The sequence below is a fragment of the Vipera berus genome (genome assembly GCF_964194415.1).
Source record: "Vipera berus genome assembly, chromosome: Z".
In the NCBI taxonomy this organism is placed as follows: domain Eukaryota; kingdom Metazoa; phylum Chordata; class Lepidosauria; order Squamata; family Viperidae; genus Vipera; species Vipera berus.
In genome coordinates this window covers 61,159,616-61,180,167 of record NC_138205.1, presented here as the reverse complement: position 1 = coordinate 61,180,167, position 20,552 = coordinate 61,159,616, and the positions used below count along the sequence as shown (strand labels likewise).

Below are 20,552 nucleotides of genomic sequence, written 5' to 3'. Positions count from 1 at the left end.
TGAAGAAACAAAGCAAGAACTTTTCTACCTTGATATTTCAAATAAATGCAGGTAGGAAAGGTGATAATTAAACAGAATTATTTCAAATAAGTCGCAGTATCAATCCACAGCTGTAGGGCTATTCAAAAAAGGAAAGTCAGCCTTGCTCATCACTTCATTTTGCTGTTTCCTTTGAATAGAGGAAACATCAAAAGAACTTTATTGATTGATTGGTACCATTTCTATTTTACTTTAGTCAAGTAAATGGCCCAAAAGTGTTCTTAATTATTTATGGTTCCTTTAGGATTGTGGCTAGGACACATCCAACGATGCTGGCAAAAAAGACAGAAAAACACAACTATATCCAAGTGTTCTGTACTCAATCTCTTCCCTAACATGAGATAAGTGAAACAGCAACCTTTAATAGAAGGCTATGCCCATGGATTCTGAGACAATTTAATACCAAGACAGTGATGGAGAGGCCCTTCCCCAACCTGGCAAGACAGTTTTATGAAAAGATCAGTAATGGGTAAAGAGCAGTCTTCCCAGTTCCTCTTATCACTCCTACCAGATTTGGCAGCAAGCTATCATAATTGAGCAGAATCCCAAGAGAACCGGAGAGCCCATCTGCCAGCCCTTGTTAACCAGCCCAAGAAACAATCAACAGATGCTCTAGAAAAAGCATGGAGAAATAGGAGACATTCTATTTCACCATGTCCACCCCAAAGTATGCTATTTAAGGAGCTACTTTTAAACATATATTTACCATTTTTCTGAAAGAGAAGCATTTTCACTGTTTAAAAACATGAATTTTGGGCTCTTTGAAAAGAGCACTGAATCCATGTTTAAAGTAACTTAGCTGACAGCATGGAAGATGGCTGATGGATACAGTATGATCATTCCTTTTCTTTTCACCATATATAAGATGTCTCCCACATGTTTGTTAAATGTTTTTCAGGCTTCTTTTCAAACAAAGGTCTGGTGCTTTAAAATTTAGTTCTCTGTTTTAAAAATAGGATAAAGAAAACAACTAAGACATAAATTGAGAGATTTTATTTCTCAGCATTTCTTTAGAAATCTCCCAAAAATTTACAGCTTTTCTGGCACCTAAATATTAAGAATGCATATTAAGATTTTATTTATTTATTTATTTATTTATTTATTTATTTATTTATTTATTTATTTATTTATTTATTTATTTTATTATATTTATATACCGCCCTTCTCCCGAAGGACTCAGGGCGGTGAACAGGGCACATATAAATAGAGAATACAAAAATTAAAAAGGATTAAATAATAGCCCAGATAAAAACAATAACAATATAAAAAACCCCATTAAAAAACCTAACATCCCCCATCATTTACATGTAATATTAGCAAATATGAGACAGATTCCCCTGATTCCACTTCCTCCTGGTTCCACTAAAGGTAAAGGTAAAGGTTCCCCCGCACATGCATGCTAGTCGTTTCCTACTCTAGGGGCCGGTGGTCATCTCCGTTTCAAAGCCGAAGAGCCAGCGCTTGTCCGAGGACGTCTCCGTGGTCATGTGGCCGGCATGACTAGACGCCAAAGGCGCACGGAACGCTGTTACCTTCCCACCGTAGTGGTCCCTATTTTTCTACTTGCATTTTTACGTGCTTTTGAACTGCTAGGTTGGCAGAAGCTGGGACGAGTAACAGGCGCTCCACTAGCCAGCAGCTTTTCTGTAGTCAGAGATCATTTGAAATACTGGCCAGTATGGGAAAGAGCACAATGTGAAAGAACCAGATTTTCCCACAGCCAGGAGTCCAGTGCCCAGGGACTGGAGGGGAGGATGCATGCCAACCTCTGACAATTGTTAAACACTTTATTGATGAAGTGCCTTAGCAAAAAATAGACAAGAGAAGAGGGAGCACATCTCCCTTGTTACCTGTTTTCCACCAATCACACTTCAGTTGCACATCTTTTTTACAGTAAGACCACATTTTCATTCTCCAAATAAAGTGGTACTGACTGCTTTATCCAGGATTTTATTTTAGATTTTAATACCCACATTATAAAGACTTAGATTAGAGAAAAGAGGGGAAGGATGTTTCAGCAATGTTACCCTGCAATAAGGAATGCAAATGGGATGTGGAGTTCAGAGCTATAGAAATCCAACCTCATTTATTAAATAGCCCATTCAAATGTCTGTTAGAATTGAATATATGCTGTTATGGATGAGTGATTGGGTCAGTGTAAGATGCCAATTGGCATATCATTTGTTAATTTCCTTCTTAAAATAGCCAAAGTACCAATGAAGGAGAATATTTGTAAATCAGGGTTGAAATGAGGGGTCCTTGGTGCTGTCTGAGCTTGCTTGTTTTCTTGCAGGTAATGAAATGCCTGCAAGAAAATAAGCAAGCTCAGACAGCACCAAGGACCCCTCAATAGACAAAATGATACAAGGATTGGTAGAGAATATCCCAGTGTGCTTGTTCTAGAAAATTACCTATTCATTTGCTGTTTATTTAAAAGAGAGTAATATTTAAAATTCTGATTAGTATATAACCTGTTTTTAGTTGACCCTCTCCCTTGCCCCAAAAGCCCAATCAGCTTGCTGATTCAGCAGAAATCTAAAGGCAATTAAGACAAGTTAAAACAATAGCTGGAACTTATGGAGAAAACTAGGAATAAATCATATTAAATCTGGGTTACAGTTTAATTATATACCTATTCCAAGATGAAAACAATAGCCCCTAGATAGAGCACTTTTCTGCAATTATTTTATCTGCATCAAAGAGACAGCATAGATCTTCTAAACCATGTAGGACCTATTTTTCTAGCATTCTGGTGGGAGATGACAAAGCAATTAGTGGCTTGCTATGAACAACTTACTTCATTTGTGGGTCGTGTTACTAAGAATCACTGATGGTATGTTAAGAACCTATGTTAATACCAAACATAATGTCTTACATGACTTTAAAAGCATCAGCTAAATAGTCCTGCTGTATTACATTCTGAATTATAGAATTCTGACTTGCCTCTACTCCATTGAGAAGGTAACGAAATTCAGGGCAGATGAAAGCACTCCCAGCATAGGCTGCATCAATATGCATCCAAATATTCTCCTCATTACCTAGAAAAAGAAATGTCTTAGATGCAATACATTTTTACCTAATTAAATTATTGCAAAGGTAGGGAAAATGATCATTTGGGAGTTGCCCCACATAAAACAAGAGAGACACAGAACTAGCCATTTCTTAATGCAATTGGCAAATAGTTCCCTGCTGGCTGGTGAAAGTCAAAGGAAGAGGGTTTAATCCATAGTCTAGCTGAATACACTTTTCACATCCAAAATTAGGACACCACCATCCAGTGACAAGCCTGATTGAAGGCTATAGGTGCATGATCAGATGAACATGAGGAAAAGTACAATTTTGCTAATACAAACATTTGCTTGCTCAAGGATTGGTACAAAGTAAAGTAGTTTGATAGTAGACAAAAGGTCTAATACTCATAAAGTGAACCTTTGAAATCCATCAGGCTATTAGATATCATTTATTTAATTTGTTTCCCATTAATTTCAAAATAGTTAATTATAATCAACTTAATCTGAATTCTACCCGTGAATTATAGAAGCAGCTGTCTAAGAAAGGTAGTATAAATAAATCAAGAAAGGTCTGTTCATTGCCCTGAAATGTACTCTATACTGTTAATTCTTAACAACTATTGACCAGTCATTAATGTCCCTTTTTGGGAAAGGTACCAAATAAAGGTAGCTGTATAATGTCTGATGCTTTTAAAAAGATGGATTATCTGGACTCCTCCACTGGCTATGGAAGTTTCTCAGCTTTTGATTTCCTGATGGAATACTTCTTCAGTGAATATAATCCTATTGAATCTCCTAGATTTAATTGTACTGTGCTGTGATACTGGATTTTGAGGTGTTTTATGATTTTTAAAGATTAGGTGATTTAGAAATTTTCTTATAAAATTATAAATTTAAAATACATATGTGCACCCTATGAACTTTTTCATTCAACCATGATTTCAAGATTCATTTTCTGATCAGTCATTATCAACTTGGATCCCATTGATTATGCTGTGTATATGTGTCTTAATACATATCACTATACACTTTTTTCCATTAGGTGTTATGTTTGGCCCCTCACAGATATTGAATCACATTCTGCAATCAAATTAAATCTTTGAAGTTAAATCCAAAGACAAATATATCTCTGTTTTCAATCCCTAAAAACATCATTTGGATTCCAAGATTCTGACTATGGATAATGGCCAGAAATGGAGTATTATTCCAAATATACACCTGCCTCCATATATAAACAAGCCATTGCAGTGATTGTTACAGCTGGTGCTATCCTTTGAGGGTGCTTGGGGTTCCTCTACATTGACGTAATGTCACATTATAAGAAGGAGGCAAGGGAAAAAAAGAATTTATTTTCTGTCTTAAAAAAAGAAGCTTGGTGCTGAGTCTAGCCATGAAATATATATAATAGTTGAGGGCAGGGGAAAGGGAGGGATTTGCTTTTTGCTTCCAACAGACTGTGGGAAAAGCAAACAGTGAGCAACTGGAAGAGCAAAAATGGTATAAGAAGAGCAATAAGAATCAGAACCTAGAATCTAGCCTTCTCAGACAGGAGATAATCCAACTATGACCAAAAAGAAGAAAATAGGCATTTTGTGTTTTGTTGTTATTCTAATCATGTAAGGTAGTCCTCAATTTACAGCCATTCAAAGTTATAACAGCACTGAAAAAGTGACTTATGACTATTTTTCACATTTATTACCTTGCAGCATCCCCAGAGTCATGTGATTAAAATTTGGACACTTGGCAAATGGCTCATATTTATAGATGATTGTAGTGACCCGGGGTCACTTTTGCTGCCTTCTGACAAAATTAATGGGGAAACCAGATTATTTAACAATTATGTTACTAACTTAGCAACTGCAGTGGTTCACTTAATAATTATGGCAAGAAAAGTTATAAAATGGGGCAAAACTCACTTAACAACTGTTTTGCTTAGCAACAGAAAATTTGGGCTCAGTTGTGATCATAAGCTGAGGATTAAGGTAAAGGTAAAGGTTCCCCCGCACATGCGTGCTAGTCGTTTCCAACTCTAGGGGCCGGTGATCATCTCTGTTTCAAAGCCGAAGAGCCAGCGCTTGTCCGAGGACATCTCCATGGTCATGTGGCCGGCATGACTAGATGCCAAAGGTGCACAGAACGCTGTTACCTTCCCACCTATTTTTCTACTTGCATTTTTACGTGCTTTCGAACTGCTAGGTTGGCAGAAGCTGGGATGAGTAACAGGCACTCACTCTGTTACGCAGCACTCAGGATTCGACCCACCAAACTGCCGGCCATCTGATTGATAAGCTCAGCATCCTAACCCACTGGGCCACTGCGTCCCTTAAGCTGAGGATCACCAGTATTCAAATATGTTTTAATTTTATATTGTTTTCTTTATTGTGAATTGAGCATATTAACTTGCTAAATAATTGCAATAAAACTAAGCTTAATAAATGCTATAGGTACAGTATGTACAACCTTTGATAAAATTTCAGAATATAGGTTCCTACTTTGATGAAAAAGAAGAATGTGAAAGTTTAAATTACAATTATAAAAATATATAGTATGCCAAGTCTGCCTAGCAAGAATGGAGTGATCTACAATAGCTGTAACTTACCACTTAGAGAAAAGATTATATGAAAGAAATATTATGGAAGTCATACATGCTGCAGGTTCATTTTGCTCAATACTTTGTACATCATGGGTAATATTCAGTGAATGACTGCCCCCCCCCCACAAAATGGCATTTTTTTTCTTGGTGGGAGCTTTCATCATGGAACATTAGAATTGAGGCCATTGTCCTCGCAGTTTAAGAGGCAGAGGAGTACTGATCTTCTTTGTCTGGACTTCTAGAGTTCTAAAGACTTTATACTTCTGATTTTCATAGGTTCATATATATGCTTTTTACATAGAAGTATTAAAGTGTTGAAATTGATTTGAGATTGGGTGGCATATAAATGAGTAAAATAATTTTTTCCCAGCTAAAAGATTCACCCAGCTCTAGAAATGATGCCACAAAAGTATTTGTCTAATTAAATTGTGCAGGAATACCAAGTTTTTCAGCTGAGCAGGTCTCCTACTCAAAATCCACTAAAGGGTTTAATGCAATATGACAGACACAGCAAAAGCAGATTTTCAGTGTTCAGATAAAATGATCACAACTTACAAATAGGACCCAGTTCTAGCAGATTGTCAAAGGAGCAGCATGTCGTAGTTCCAAGAGTTGCACACAACTGCAGGTCCAAAAAACAACAAAAAATAGAGATTTTAAGAATAGCATTTAAAATAATAATAATAATAATAATAATAATAATAATAATAATAATAATAATAATAATAATAATAATAATAATAATTTGAAAGGGACCTTGGAGGTCATCTAGTCCAACCTCATGCTCAGGTAGGAAACCCTATACCATTTCAGGAAAATGGCTGGCCAGTCTCTTCTTAAAAACTTCCAGTGTTGGAGCATTCACCACTTCTGGAGGCAGGTTGTTCCACTGGTTCAGGAAGTTTCTCCTTAGTTCTAGGTTGCTTCTTTCCTTGACTAGTTTCCATCCATTGCTTCTTGTCCTGCTTTCAGGTGCTTTGGAGAATAGCTTGACTCCCTCTTCTTTGTGGCAGCCCCTAAGATATTGGAACACTGCTATCATGTCAACCTTCACCCTTCTTTTCATTAAACTATACATACCCAATTCCAGCAACCGTTCCCTATAGGTTTTAGCCTCCAGTCCCCCAATCATCTTTGTTGCTCTTCTCTCTACCCTTTCCAGAGTCTCGACATCTTTTTTACATTGTGGTGACCAAAACTGGATGCAGTATTCCAGGTGTGGCCTTACCAAGGCATTGTAAAGTGGTATTAGTACTTCACGTAATCTTGATTCTATCCCTCTGTTAATGCAGCCTAACACTGTGTTGGCTTTTTTGGCAGCTGCCACACACTGTTGGCTCATATTGAAGTGATTGTCTCCTAGGACTCCGAGATCCCTCTCACAGTTACTACTATTGAGTAAGGTACCACCTATACTATATCTGTGCATTTGATTTTTCCTGCCTAAATGTAGAACCTTACTTTTTTCACCATTGAATTTCATTTTGATAGATTTTGTTCTCAACATCCCCATAGGCAGAGGCAATGGCATAGTAAGTGCCTGAGACAACCTTAGAAGATACATTTGAATTTGGGTCCTTTATAGAATCAGTAAAATTGTTTTCAACTTCTCCAGAAGCCAAAATTAATGAAGCTGTTGAGCATTCTGCAAAGTTATTCTGTGTACTGTGTTTTTAGCTGGTAACAATATTTATCAGAAAAAATTAAGTCCCACAGTTATTTCAAAGCTACTGATTTTGGTAACTTTGCACCAAAAGGAGAGAATCAATCCAGAACTATAGAGAATTTTTCTATCAGTGAAAACAATTAACCAGTGAAACAGCTTGCCTTGAGAAGTTGTGGATGCTTCATCATTGCAATTTTTTAAGAAGAGACTCAATAGCCACTTGTCCAAAATGATATAGGGTCTCTTGCTTGAGCAGAGAGTTGGAATAGAAGTCTTCCAAGGTCTCTTCCAATTCTGTAATTTGTAGACTGTGTATACTCTACAAATATAACTTTCAGTATATTCCTGATTGGCACAAAGCTGGCTGTCTAACTCCATGCAGCCATTTTTAGGTGTTCTATGATTATGCAAAGGGACGTGGTGGCTCAGTAGGTTAGGACGCTGAGCTTGTCGAACAGAAGGTCGGCAGTTTGGCGGGTCAAATCCTGAGTGCAGAGTGAGTGTCTGTTACTTGTCCTAGCTTCTGCCAACCTAGCAGTTCGAAAGCACGTAAAAATGCAAGTAGAAAAATAGGGACCACTACAGTGGGAAGGTAACAGCGTTCTGTGTGCCTTTGGCATCTAGTCATGCCAGCCACATGACCACAGAGATGTCCTCGGACAAGCGCTGGCTCTTCAGCTTTGAAACGGAGATGAGCACCGGTCCCTAGAATCAGAAACGACTAGCACACATGTGCGGGGGAACCTTTACCTTTTACCTATGATTATGCAAACATACTTTATCAAAGACAACAAAACATTTTTGTAGTAAAGCAATAAAACAAGTCATGAACATCTAAATATGATGCTCAAGTCATGATCTTTCCAAAAATTATTCCCTATACAAACCTAGAATTTTTTTTTTACCCTAATGCAATTATATATCTCAATCATGGTTAAAGTGGGCCCATTATATTGGTATAACAAAACTACACTGACTCAATCATTAAAATAACTAGAGTAAATCCAGTTAAAGAAAAAGGGTTCACATCACTATTTATTCTCATAACATTTATTTATTCAATATAAGTATAAAAGCTATAAATAGCAGTTTACCCAATGACAACGCTGGCTCACAGTTATTGGTTTTCCCCTCCCCTAATAATTTTATAGATAAGAAGCTTCATAACTAAGGCTGCATGCATTCTGCCATCTCTGCATGACAGCATAATGATTCCTTATATTAGTTGTTACCAGGACATGTATCTCTGGGTCATAAAAGCCATACCAAATAGTCATTGTAGTGCTGATGGTTAGATTAAAGATATAGCATCTCAGTCTCTGTGTCCTAGTACCATTTACATTCAGAGATTCATAAACCCCAATAATCTATTCAGGCTTTTTGCTATTATAAAAGAGATGTCAACTTGTGATATAACTATAAGGTATCATTGTTATGAATGTGTCCTATAAGCAATTTGAAATCTCCTTACTTCAATTCTCAAGCTAACAGCAGCTGTTGTGTTTGTGAGGGAGATCTAATACTGCATTTAACCCAATTTGAAATCCCCATTACAACAGTGTAATCACATTTGGAGCAGGGATATATTGTTTCCCTTGAAAATTGTTCAGACAGCTTACAGGCCACTCCAGACTTTGCATCTTTAAATATAGCACTGTTGTTCTTATTTTGCAAACAAAGCAGTCAGTTGTATAGCATAATGACCACACCCAACTAGGTAAGTTTAGCATTTGGCTAAGAATAGGATCAGATATATTCAGAATTCTAAAGAAGAAATGTTGTAGCATCACAGCTCTAAAACCCACAAGGAAACATCTGAAACTGTTGTAAAACAAAAAAGAATGGAAAATGGTAAAGCTGGAGATAATTAATAACAGAGCCCTGTCAGACACATATTTTTGTGGCCATTAAGTGAATGGGCAATTGCAGGAAAACATGTTAAATCACAGATCATAAAAATGTTATGCCTCAATTGATTTTTTATATTTAAAATGCCAGGAAACTCATAAACCAAGGATGTGTAATCACATTCAGTAGTCACCCTTGAACCTTTTTATGGCTCCCAAAACCAAAGCAACAGATTTAATAAGGTTACTTCAGTGGTTTGAAAAATAATTTTGATCCATTAAAAACATTAAGAAACATTAGTAGTCCTGGGAAAGCAGGTGTAGTCTGATTTTCTTCCATGTCCAAGAGTGTTTGCAGACAAGGTTAATAAAAGTCAAGATGGTGGCCAGTGGAATCAAAGCTCCAATCATTTTTACATTTGATGGTCAAATGGCAGCCATCTTGACTTTTTAACCTTACCTCAAAGGTACCTCTGTCTATAACCTTTGTAATTGTAGTCACTTTCCTAGGGCAATCTTTAACCTGAAAAAGGTTGGCTTTTCTATCTGAAAAAAGTTCTGTTAAAGTTGTTTCTCAGAAGATGGCACTGTGGTCAACAAGGTCAACTGTGGTCATCAAGGCATGTTGTAAATAATTCTAAATAGGGTTCTAGCTTTAATTGATTTAATGTCTAATAATGAAGATGTCAAAATACCAACTACTGGATTATCTGTTCCTAAACTACTAGTTAAAAGACTGCCAGACCATGTTTCTTCCTCCTTAAGAAGAAATGCTAAGTTCCCTCCCCATGAGGGATTCTCATTGCAACAAATCATTCTTTTGCAAACAATACATAGGCCTGCAATTAACCATCCAAAGTTAGACAGTTCAGGCTTTTGAATTTTTTTCAGTTGTACATCTCACAAGGCCCCATCCAAATGACAGGCATGATGTGGCTGTTAGGGAGGATCCTTTTTTATTTTTATTTTTTATCTAATATTATTAGTCACTAGACATTGCTTATTGAAAAAAGTATCATCTTAGTATCCTATGATTAGTATTCATTATTTCTAAAATTTCACTGCTTGCAGAAAAGGTACTAGGATTAGAAGAAAATATGCAGACACCCATAAAACAGCATTCATCAATAGTTTTTTTAAAAGAAGCACAACCCAGCATTCCTGCCACAGGAAGAAAGTATCCCAGACTTCCCTAAGGGAAAAATAGACAAATATTGGTGATAGGAGATTCAATTATTAGGAGAATAGAAACTATAGTATATAGAAAAGACAGTCAATTTAGGGAGGTATATTATCTCCCTGGACCAAAAATCAAAGATGTAACTGAGTTCCTTACTAAAATAATCAACCTCATGGATTACTACCCCTTTCTTCTACATGTGGAGACCAATTATACAACAATGAATCTGAAAACAATAGCAAAAGATTATGAACATCTACCATTTTCCCCAAAAAATAAGTCCTAGCCTGATTTTTACTTGTGCACCTAATTTAAGTCCTACCGCAAAAATAAGCCCTAGTTAAAAGCCTGCTCACTCCATCCCACCGAATGGTTGCTCGCTGCACAACGAGGTGAGGAGAAGTAAGTGGGAGGGTGGAGCTGTCCCATACGCCCTGCACTCATGCACTTCAGGGCCCATGCACCCATTCCCACCATCTGCCTTGCCTCACCTTGTGGTGGGATGGAGTGGGTGGCCGGCCGTGTGGGCTCCTGCCCTACCTCATCTCATTGTGGTGGCACCAGGTCTCCTCTGCACCACTTTGATGTTCCCTCCTGGTCTCCCCAAGCAGACACATTAACAGGGGATAACCAGAGAAGAAGCTCCCCAATGCAACACCCCAGTTCCTGCAACCTGCACCTCCCATACCCCTGGGCAGGCAGGCATTCACTTTCTTGTACAGTCCCTGAGGGTCTCCCCTGTGCATCCTCCCCATGGCTCCAGTAGAAGCAGCAGCAGCAATGGCAGCATCCCCTCTCCTCCACCACCCTTTGCAGACTGCCCCCCAAGCATTGCCCGTCCTAGTCCAGGCACTGAGACAAGTCCTAACCAGCACATGAGCCAATGAGCTCATTGGCTGGCTGGCTGGCTGGCTGGGCAGTAGCCAAAAGTGGAGCTTGAAAGGCAGTGGTGGGGCATGGCCCAGCAGCAGCAGCAACAGCAGAATCCCCCCTGGGATGACCCAGCCAGTGCCAGCTGCATACTATTTAATTCTAAACACCCAGACTGCAGCCTCAGTGGGGTTAAAAGAGATGGGTTCTGCTTCACACTTGCAGCTCTGAGGGGAAAGTAGTGGCAGTTGCAGAGTGCTCCTCTCATTGTATGGCCTGCCCCATTGCAGCCACATCCTGGGCAGTAAGCAAAGGTGGAACTTTGGTGGTCACAATGGGGCAGGCCAGGCAAGAAGTGGATTGCTTCACCACTGCTGCCACTTACCCCTCGGAACTGCAAGCATGAGGTAGCACCCAGCTTCTTTAAGCCTGCTGAGGCTTCGATCTGGGAGCTTAGGGTTAAATATTGTACAGCTGGCATTGGCGAGGCCGTCCCAGGGGAATTTTGCTCTTGCTGCTATTGCTGGGCCCAATTTCCTAGCGCCCCCTTTGCAAGCAGATAAAGCTTCCAGTCTCCATCAGCTCTCCATTCGGGCAAAAAGTGTTTGGGCGCCTATGAGGTGTTTAGAAACAGAGCTCTTGGTTTCCAAATACCCCATAGGCCACAGATACTTTTTGCCTGGATGGAGAAATGACAGAGAGGAAACTTCATCTGCTTGCAAATATGGTGCTTGGGAACAAAACTAATCGCTCCATTCCCATGTGTCCCATTTGCAAGCAGAGGAAGCTTCAAGTCTCTCTTTGGGCAAAAAGTGTTTGGGCGCTTATGAGGCACTTGGAAATGAAGTGATTCATTCTTTTTCCAAAAGTCCCATAGGCGCCCAAACACTTTTTGTCCAGACGAAGAAATGACAGAGACTGAAAATTTAATCTGCTTGCTAATTGCTCAGTTCCCAAGCATCCCATTTGAAAGCAGATAAGGCTTCCACTCTGCCTTTGGGTGAAAAGTATTTGGGTGCCTATGGAGCATTTGGAAAGGGAGTCCAAAAACATTTTGCCTGGGCAGAGAAATGACGGAGACTAGAAGCTTCATCTACTTGCAAAAGGAAAGAGTATGGCAGGTGGAGGGAGGTGGCAGGGGAGACTTGCATGGCCCAGTCCTTCGGCTTCTCCCACCTGTCTGTGCTGCTCTCCTCCTTGCCTGAAGGTGTGTTCCACCAGCATTACCCTCACCTCACCTCCTGGGAAGCCCCATAAGCCACTGCAGCCATGGGCAAGCAGACAGTGGGATGGAGTGGGTGGGTGGCCACAAAATAAGAAATGCCCTGAAAATAAGCCCTAATGGGAATGGGTCTTTTTGTAAACAAAAAAAAGATAAGATCCTATCTAATTTTGGGGGAAACATGGTAGGAAAGAAAGTTAAAGAATTAGGAACACAAGTGTTATTTTCATCTATACTTCCAACAAAAGACCAACAAAGGATATTTGAAAAAAACTACTGGTTTAAAAACTTGTGTCATCAACAGAACATTGGCTTCCTCAACCATAGTCTGCATTACCTATATGAAGGGCTACAGGCAAGGGATGGAATGAATCTCACAAGAACTGGAAAGAATATTTATTTATTTATTTATTTGATTTATATACCGCCCTTCTCCTGGAGGACTCAGGGCGGTGTACAGGGCAATAAAATAAGAATACATTAGATAAATAATTTAAAACCCAAATCCATCAGGCCAGGCCGGCTTGTTCGAATAGATAGGTTTTTAGATCACGCCGGAAGGAGCGTAGGTCGGGGGCCATCCGGAGTTCAGCTGGTAAGCGGTTCCAAAGGATTGGTGCACCCACCGAGAATGCTCTCCCCCTGGGGGTCACCAGCCGACATTCTCTGACCGGTGGTACCCTGAGGAGGCCCTCTCTGTGGGAACGTACAGGACGGAGGGACGTTGACGCCGGCAGTAGGTGCTCCCGTAGGTAATCCGGACCCACGCCATGTAGGGCTCTGTATGTTATCACCAGCACCTTGAATTTCACTCGGAAGGCAACTGGAAGCCAGTGCAGCTCACGGAGCAGAGGTGTAATATGGGAGTATCGGGAGACCCCCAAAAGAACTCGTGCAGCTGCACTCTGTACCAGCTGAAGCTTCCGAGTGGTTCTCAAGGGCAGCCCCATGTAAAGAGCGTTGCAGTAGTCTAGACGAGAGGTCACAAGTGCATGGGTGACTGTACGTAAGGCATCCAGGTCCAGATAGGGTCGCAACTGGCGCACCAGACGAACCTGGGCGAAGGCCCCTCTAGTCACAGCTCCTATATGATCTTCTAAGGAGAGCTGTGAATCTAAGAGGACACCCAGATTGCGAGACTTATCTACGGGGGGTAATAACTCGCCCCCAATATTAAGAAATGGAATAATCTGAATTTCCTGACATGCCGGTATGTACAGCCATTCAGTCTTGTCCGGGTTGAGTTGAAGCCTGTTCCTCCCCATCCATTCCCGGACCGCTTCCAGGCAACGGGACATCACGTCGAGGGCATCACTGGTGTGGTTTGGGGTTGAGATGAAAAGCTGGGTGTCATCAGCATACTGATGATATCCCACTCCAAAACCACGGATGATCTATGATGATATATTTGACTGTCTCATCTTATCAAAAGAGCTCCAAGCTAAAATTGAGGGGCAGGATCTTCATTACCTTTACAACCTAATTCCAAGCAAAAACCACTAGATAACCAACCATATAAGGAGGTAGTGAGTAAAGAGAAAGAAGAAATAAAAAAGAAATGAAGAAGAGAGCGATGGGAAAGATGGAAATCCCAGTTACAAAGTAGGAGATATAAGAAACATACCCAAGACCCATAATGTCTCAAATGTCTATACAATAAGGCTCAAAATTTAGGGAACAAAAAGGGTGAATTTGAAGTATTAGTACATGAAGGTAGATATGATATAGTTGCCATTACAGAAACATGGTGGGATGAAATTCATGACAGGAATGTACTCTTGGAAGGAAACAAACTATTCAAAAGAAAAATGCCTAACAATAGAGGAGATGGAATATAAAAGATCACTACATCTCTACAGAAATACACAAATACACAAAACCTCCTAGAATCCATATGGGTCAATATAAAAGTAGGGGGGAAATGACATTGCCATAGGCATATACTACAGGCCACCCAACCAAGCAGAAGAAGTAGATGAACTCTTTGCTAATCAAGTAACAAATGTATGTAAGAAACATACATTTAAGTAGTAATGGGAGAATTTAACTACCCTGATACCAGCTGGGAGACCAACTCTGCAGCAAGTGGGAGATCGAACAGATTCCTAACCAGCTTAGCTAACAACTTTGTCATCCAAAAAAAAGTTAGAGGAGGGAACTGGAGGAAAAGCTCTAATGGACCTAATTCTTACTAATAGAGAAAAAGTGGTAGAAGGTGTTGAAGTTGTTGGAAGCTTGGGCAAGAGTGACAGTATTATATTGGAAGTCAAACACAAGCAATACAATATAATATAATCCAACCAATGTCTTAACCCCTTCATGGATTAGTTCATGTCATAGTGAAGGGGCTTGTGTAATTCAATGAAGCTATGAGCTATGCTTTATAAGGTCTTATCTTGCGGTGATAAGGACGATGAAGTCTAATTACTTCGCTGCCCTCATCGCATCCACAGATAATCGCCGGGCCACCCTGTTTAGGGTGACTCGCTCCCTCCTTAACCAGGAGGTGAGGGAGGATCCCTTGCAGGGACGAGCTGAGGAGTTTAGTCATCATCTGGCGGACAAAATCGCTCAGATCTGGACCGGTCTGGACTCTGACTGGGCAGAGTCTGACGTGGAGGAATCGGACGGTCTTGAGCATGTTATCTGGACTAAGTTCAATCCTGCTTCCCCTGATGATGTGGACAGGGTCATGGGGAGGCTGAGCACCACCATCTGTTTGTTGGATCCGTGCCCCTCCTGGCTGGTTTATGCGGCCCGGGAGGAGACACGAGGCTGGTTCCAGGCAGTAATAACTGCTTCTTTGAAGGAGGGTGTCTTCCCTACCGCCTTGAAGGAGGCGGTGGTGAGACCCCTCCTCAAAAAGCCTGCCCTGGACCCGGCTGTTTTAAATAACTATCGTCCAGTCTCCAACCTTCGCTTTCTGGTGAAGGTTGTTGAGAGTGTGGTGGTGCATCAGCTTCCTCTGTTCCTGGAGGAAACTGATTATCTGGACCTGTACCAATCGGGTTTCAGGCCCGGACACAGCACAGAGACGGCATTGGTCGTGCTGGTGAATGATCTCTGGCGGGCTCGGGACAGGGGTTGTTCCTCTGTCCTAGTCCTATTAGATCTCTCAGTGGCTTTTGATACCATCGACCATTGTATCCTACTACGGCGTCTCAGGGGGTTGGGAGTGGGAGGCACCATTTTACAGTGGTTCTCCTCCTATCTCCTGGGCCGCTCACAGTCGGTGTTGATGGGAGGGCAGAGATCCACCCCAAGGCCTCTTGTTTGTGGAGTTCCTCAGGGGTCGGTTCTCTCGCCCCTCCTGTTCAACATCTATATGAAGCCACTGGGTGAGATCATTCACGGTTTCGGGGTGGGGTATCTTCAGTAGGCTGATGATACCCAACTTTTTCTTTCCACCCCGGACCAACCCAGCGATGCCCTCGCCGTGATGTCCCGTTGCCTGGAGGCGGTCCAGGTCTGGATGGGGAGAAACAGGCTTCGTCTCAATCCTACCAAGACTGAGTGGCTGTGCATATCGGAATCTCGGGTTAACCAGACCATTCCACCTTTAATGATGGGTGGTGAGGTGTTACCCCCTGTTGATAGGGCTCGCAACTTGGGCATCCTCCTTGACTCCCGGCTCAATTTTGAAGACCATATAGGAGCCGTGACCAAGGGGGCTTTTGCCCAGGTTCGCCTGGTGCACCAGTTGCAACCCTACCTGGACCGACATGCCCTACGCACAGTCACTCACGTGCTCATGACCTCCCGTTTAGACTACTGCAATGCTCTCTACATGGGGCTGCCCTTGAGGACCACTCGGAGGCTTCAGCTGGTGCAGAATGCAGCCGCACGAGTTGTGATGGGGGTTTCCCGATACTCCCATGTAACACCTCTACTCCGCGAGCTGCATTGGCTTCCGGTTGCCCTCCGGGTGAGATTCAAGGTGCTGGTAATGACCTATAAAGCCCTAAATGGCTTGGTTCCGGGATATCTGAGGGAACACCTGCTGCCAGCATCAGGTTCCCTTCGTCCAGTGCACTCCCACAGGGAGGGTCTTCTCATGGTGCCACCGGTAAAAGATTGCTGGCGGGTAATGCCCAGGGGGAGGGCCTTCTTAGTGGGTGCGCCTGCCCTCTGGAACCAGCTGCCCATGGAGCTGAGGACTGCCCCCGACCTCCGTTCATTCCGCCGGGACCTTAAGACCTGGCTCTTCGAGCTCTCTGGCCCAGGCTGAGAATTTTAATTTTAATTTTAATTTTAATTTTAATTGGGGTTTTTACTCTTTCAGGGACTGTTATAATTTTTTAATTGTTTTTAATTTTTGTATTTCTTGTTTTAATTCCCTGTAAACCGCCCTGAGTCCTTTGGGAAAGGGCGGTATACAAATCCAATTAAATAAATAAAATAAAATAAATAAATATGCCATGCAGGGCCACCCAAGATGGACAGGTCATAGCAGAGAGTTCTGCCAAAACATGATCCAATGGAGAAGGAAATGGCAACCCACTCCAGCATCTTTGCCATGAAAACCCCATGGACAGTACCAAAAGGAAAAAAAAGATATGACGCTGGAAAATGAGCCCCTCAGGTTGGAAGGCATCCAATATGCTACTGGGGAAGACCAGAGGGCTAGTACTAGTAGCACCAGAAAGAATGAAGCGACTGGGCCAAAGCCAAAATGATGCTCAGCTGTGGATGTGTCTGATGGTGAAAGAAAAGTCCAATGGTGTAAAGATTTTTTCTCCATAAGAACCTGGAATGTAAGATCCATGAATCAAGGAAAGCTGGATGTGGTCAAACAAAAGATGATGAGACTGAACATCGACATCTTAGGAATCAGCAAACTAAAATGGACAGGAATGGGTGAATTAAATTTAGATGACCATCAGGTATACTACTGCAGGCAAGAATCCCTCAGAAGAAATGGAGTACCGTTCATAGTCAATAAAAGAATAGGAAAAGGAATACAGGGATAGAATCCCCAAAATGACAGAATGATCTCAGTTCGAATTGAAGGCAAGCCATTCAGCATTACAGTAGTCCAAGTCCATGACCCAACCATCAGTGCTGAAGAGAATGAAATTGACTGGTTCTGTGAAGCCCTACAGCACCTTATAGAACTAACACCAAAAAATGATGTCCTTATCATCATGGGGGATTGGAAATGCTAAAGTAGGAAGCCAAAAGATAACCGGAATAACAGGCAAGTTTGGCCTTGCAGTACAAATGAAGCAGGGCACAGGCTGATAGAATTTTGTCAAGAGAATACGATGGTCATAGCAAACACTCTTTTCCAACAACCCAAGAGATGGCTCTACACATGGACATCACCAGATGGTCAACACAGAAATCAGATTGACTATGTGCTCTGCAGCCAAAGATGGAGAAGCTCTATACAGTCAGTAAAAACAAGACTAGGAGCTGACTGTAGCTCAGACCATGAACTTCTCATTGCAAAATTTAGGCTTAAACTGAAGAAAGTAGGGGATGAATATACAGTATTTATTATTTATTTATTGAATTTGTATACCGCCCTATTCCTGTAGGACTCAGGGCGGTTTACAGGGCAGTTAAAACCATGAAATACAAAAATTAAAATCAATTAAAACAATTAATTAAATTCAAGCCCCAAAAGTAAATCTAAAACGCAATTAAAATTAAAAACCCCTCAGTCTGGGCCAAACAGCTCAAAGAGCTAAGTTTTCAGGTCCCGGCGAAATGAGCGAAAGTCGGGGGCAGTCCTAGGTTCCGTAGGTAGTTGGTTCCATAGGGCAGGTACACCCACAGAGAACGCCCTTCCCCTAGGAATAACCCGTCGGCATTCATTAACCGGCGGTACCCTGAGAAGGCCCTCCCTGTGTAGAGGTGACAAATAGATTTAAGGAATTAGATCTGGTAGACAGAGTGCCTGAAGAAGTATGGATGGAGGTTCACAACATTGTACAAGACATAGCAACTAAAACCATCCCCCCCCCAAAAAAAAGAAATGCAAGAAAGAAAAATGGCTGTCTGAGGAAGCTTTGCAAATAGCTGAGGAAAGGAGGGAAGTGAAAGGCAAGGGAGAAAAAGAAAGATACGCCCAATTGAATGCAGAATTCCAGAGAATAGCTAGAAGAGATAAGAATGCTTCTTAAATGAACAGTGCAAAGAAATAAAAAAAACAATAGAATAGGGAGGACCAGAGATCTCTTCAAGAAACCTGGAGAGATGAAGGGAACATTTCATGAAAAAATGGGCATGATAAAGGACCAAAATGGCAGGGACCTAACAGAGGCAAAAGAGATTAAGAAAAGGTGGCAAACTACACAGAAGAACTATACAAGAACGAGCTTAATGTAACCACGATGAGGTGGTCACTGACCTTGAGCCAGACATCCTAGAATGTGAAATGAAGTGGGCCTTAGGAAAGCTGAGCAACAACAAAGCTAATGGAGGTGACAGTATTCCAGCTGAGCTATGCAAAATTTTAAAAGACAATGCAGTAAAAGTGCTACACTCAATTTGCCAGCAAATTTGGAAAACTCAACAGTGGCCACAGGATTGGAAAAGATCAGTTTACATTCCAATTCCAAAGAAAGGCAGTGGCAAAGAATGTTCAAACTATCACACCATTGCTCTCATTTCACATGCTAGTAAAGGTATGCTTAAAATCCTACAAGCTAGACTCCAGCAGTATGTGGATCAGGAACTATCAGAAGTACAAACAAGATTTTGAAGAGGCAGAGGAACTAGAGATCACATTGCCAACATAAGCTGGATCATAGAGAAAGCTAGGGAGTTCCAGAAAAACATCTACTTCTGCTTCATTGACTATGCTAAAGCATTTTATTGTGTGGATCACAACAAAGTGTGGCAAGTTCTTACAGTGATGGGAGAAATCTATATGCCGGTCAAGAAGAACTGGACACGGAACCACTGGTTGGTTCAAAATTGGGAAAGGAATCCGGCAAGGCTGTATACTGTTGCCCTGCCTGTTTAACTTATATGCAGAGCACATCATGAGAAAGGCAGGGCTAGATGAATCAAAAGTTGGAATTAAGATTGCCGGGAGAAATATCAACAACCTACGATATGCATATACCACTCTAATGGCAGAAAGTGAAGAAGAACTAAAAAGGCTCTTGTTGCAGGTGAAGAAGGAGAGTGCAAAAGTTGGGTTGAAACTTAACATTAAGAAAACCAAGATCATGGCATCTGGCCCTCTCAATTCCTGGCAAATAGATGGAGAAGTAATGGAGATAGTGACATATTTTATTTTCCTGGACTCCAAGATCACTGCAAATGGGGACTGGAGCCAAGAAATTAAAAGACGCTTGCTCCTGGGGAGGAAAGCCATGACACATCTAGACAGCATACTAAAAAGCAGAGACATCACCCTGCCAACAATAGTGCGTATAGTCAAGGCCATGGTTTTCCAAGTTGCAATGTATTGCTGTGAAATTTGGACCATAAGAAAGGCTGAGTGCCAAAGAATTGAGGCCTTTGAACTATGGTGCTGGAGAAGACTCCTGCAAGTCCCTTGGACTGCAAGGTGATCAAACCAGTCAGTCCTAGAGGAGATCAACCCTGACTGCTCTTTATAAGGTCAGATCCTGAAGTTGAAACTCAAATACTTTAGCTACCTAATGAGAAAGAAGGACTCACTGAAGAAGAGCCTAATGCTGGGAAAGGTTGAGGGCAAGAGAAGAAGGGGATGACAGAGAATGTGGTGGCTGGATGGAGTCACTGAAGCAGTAGGCATGAGCCTAAATGGACTCCAGAAAATGGTAGAGGACAGGAGGCCTGGAGGAATATTGTCCATGTAGTCGCAATGGGTCGGACATGACTTCACAACTAACAAGTACAATAATGTCTTAATAAACTCAGAGAGAGCTTGGGAAAGATTCCTTCGATGAAAATCCTAAAGGGGAAGCAGCCCAAGAAGCTGAAAAATATGGTCATAAAAGCCCAGTCCTGCGCAATACTACTGACAAAGAAAAACAAGAAATCTTGAAGAAACCAGCATGGTTGCACAAAGACCTGTCTGATAAACTGAAAGACAAAAAGGATAACATTGAACTGCTAACTGCTAACATTGAATGTTCTTGCTTTGACAAACAATGAAGCAGCAGCTATTTCATATTTAAAGCT

General features: G+C 41.4%; 1 protein-coding gene across 2 annotated transcripts in view; it reads right to left on the bottom strand.

Annotated features, from left to right (window-relative positions):
- Nucleotides 1-20,552, bottom strand: part of DDC (dopa decarboxylase) — a 179,232-nt gene that overhangs the window by 89,480 nt on the left and 69,200 nt on the right. For both annotated transcript variants that reach the window (XM_081345709.1, XM_081345708.1), the window contains exons 8-9: nucleotides 6,199-6,265; nucleotides 2,983-3,077 (exon numbers count right to left, since the gene is read on the bottom strand). In XM_081345709.1, coding sequence (XP_081201835.1) covers nucleotides 2,983-3,077; nucleotides 6,199-6,265 — 162 coding nt within the window. The remainder of the gene's footprint in view (nucleotides 1-2,982; nucleotides 3,078-6,198; nucleotides 6,266-20,552) is intronic.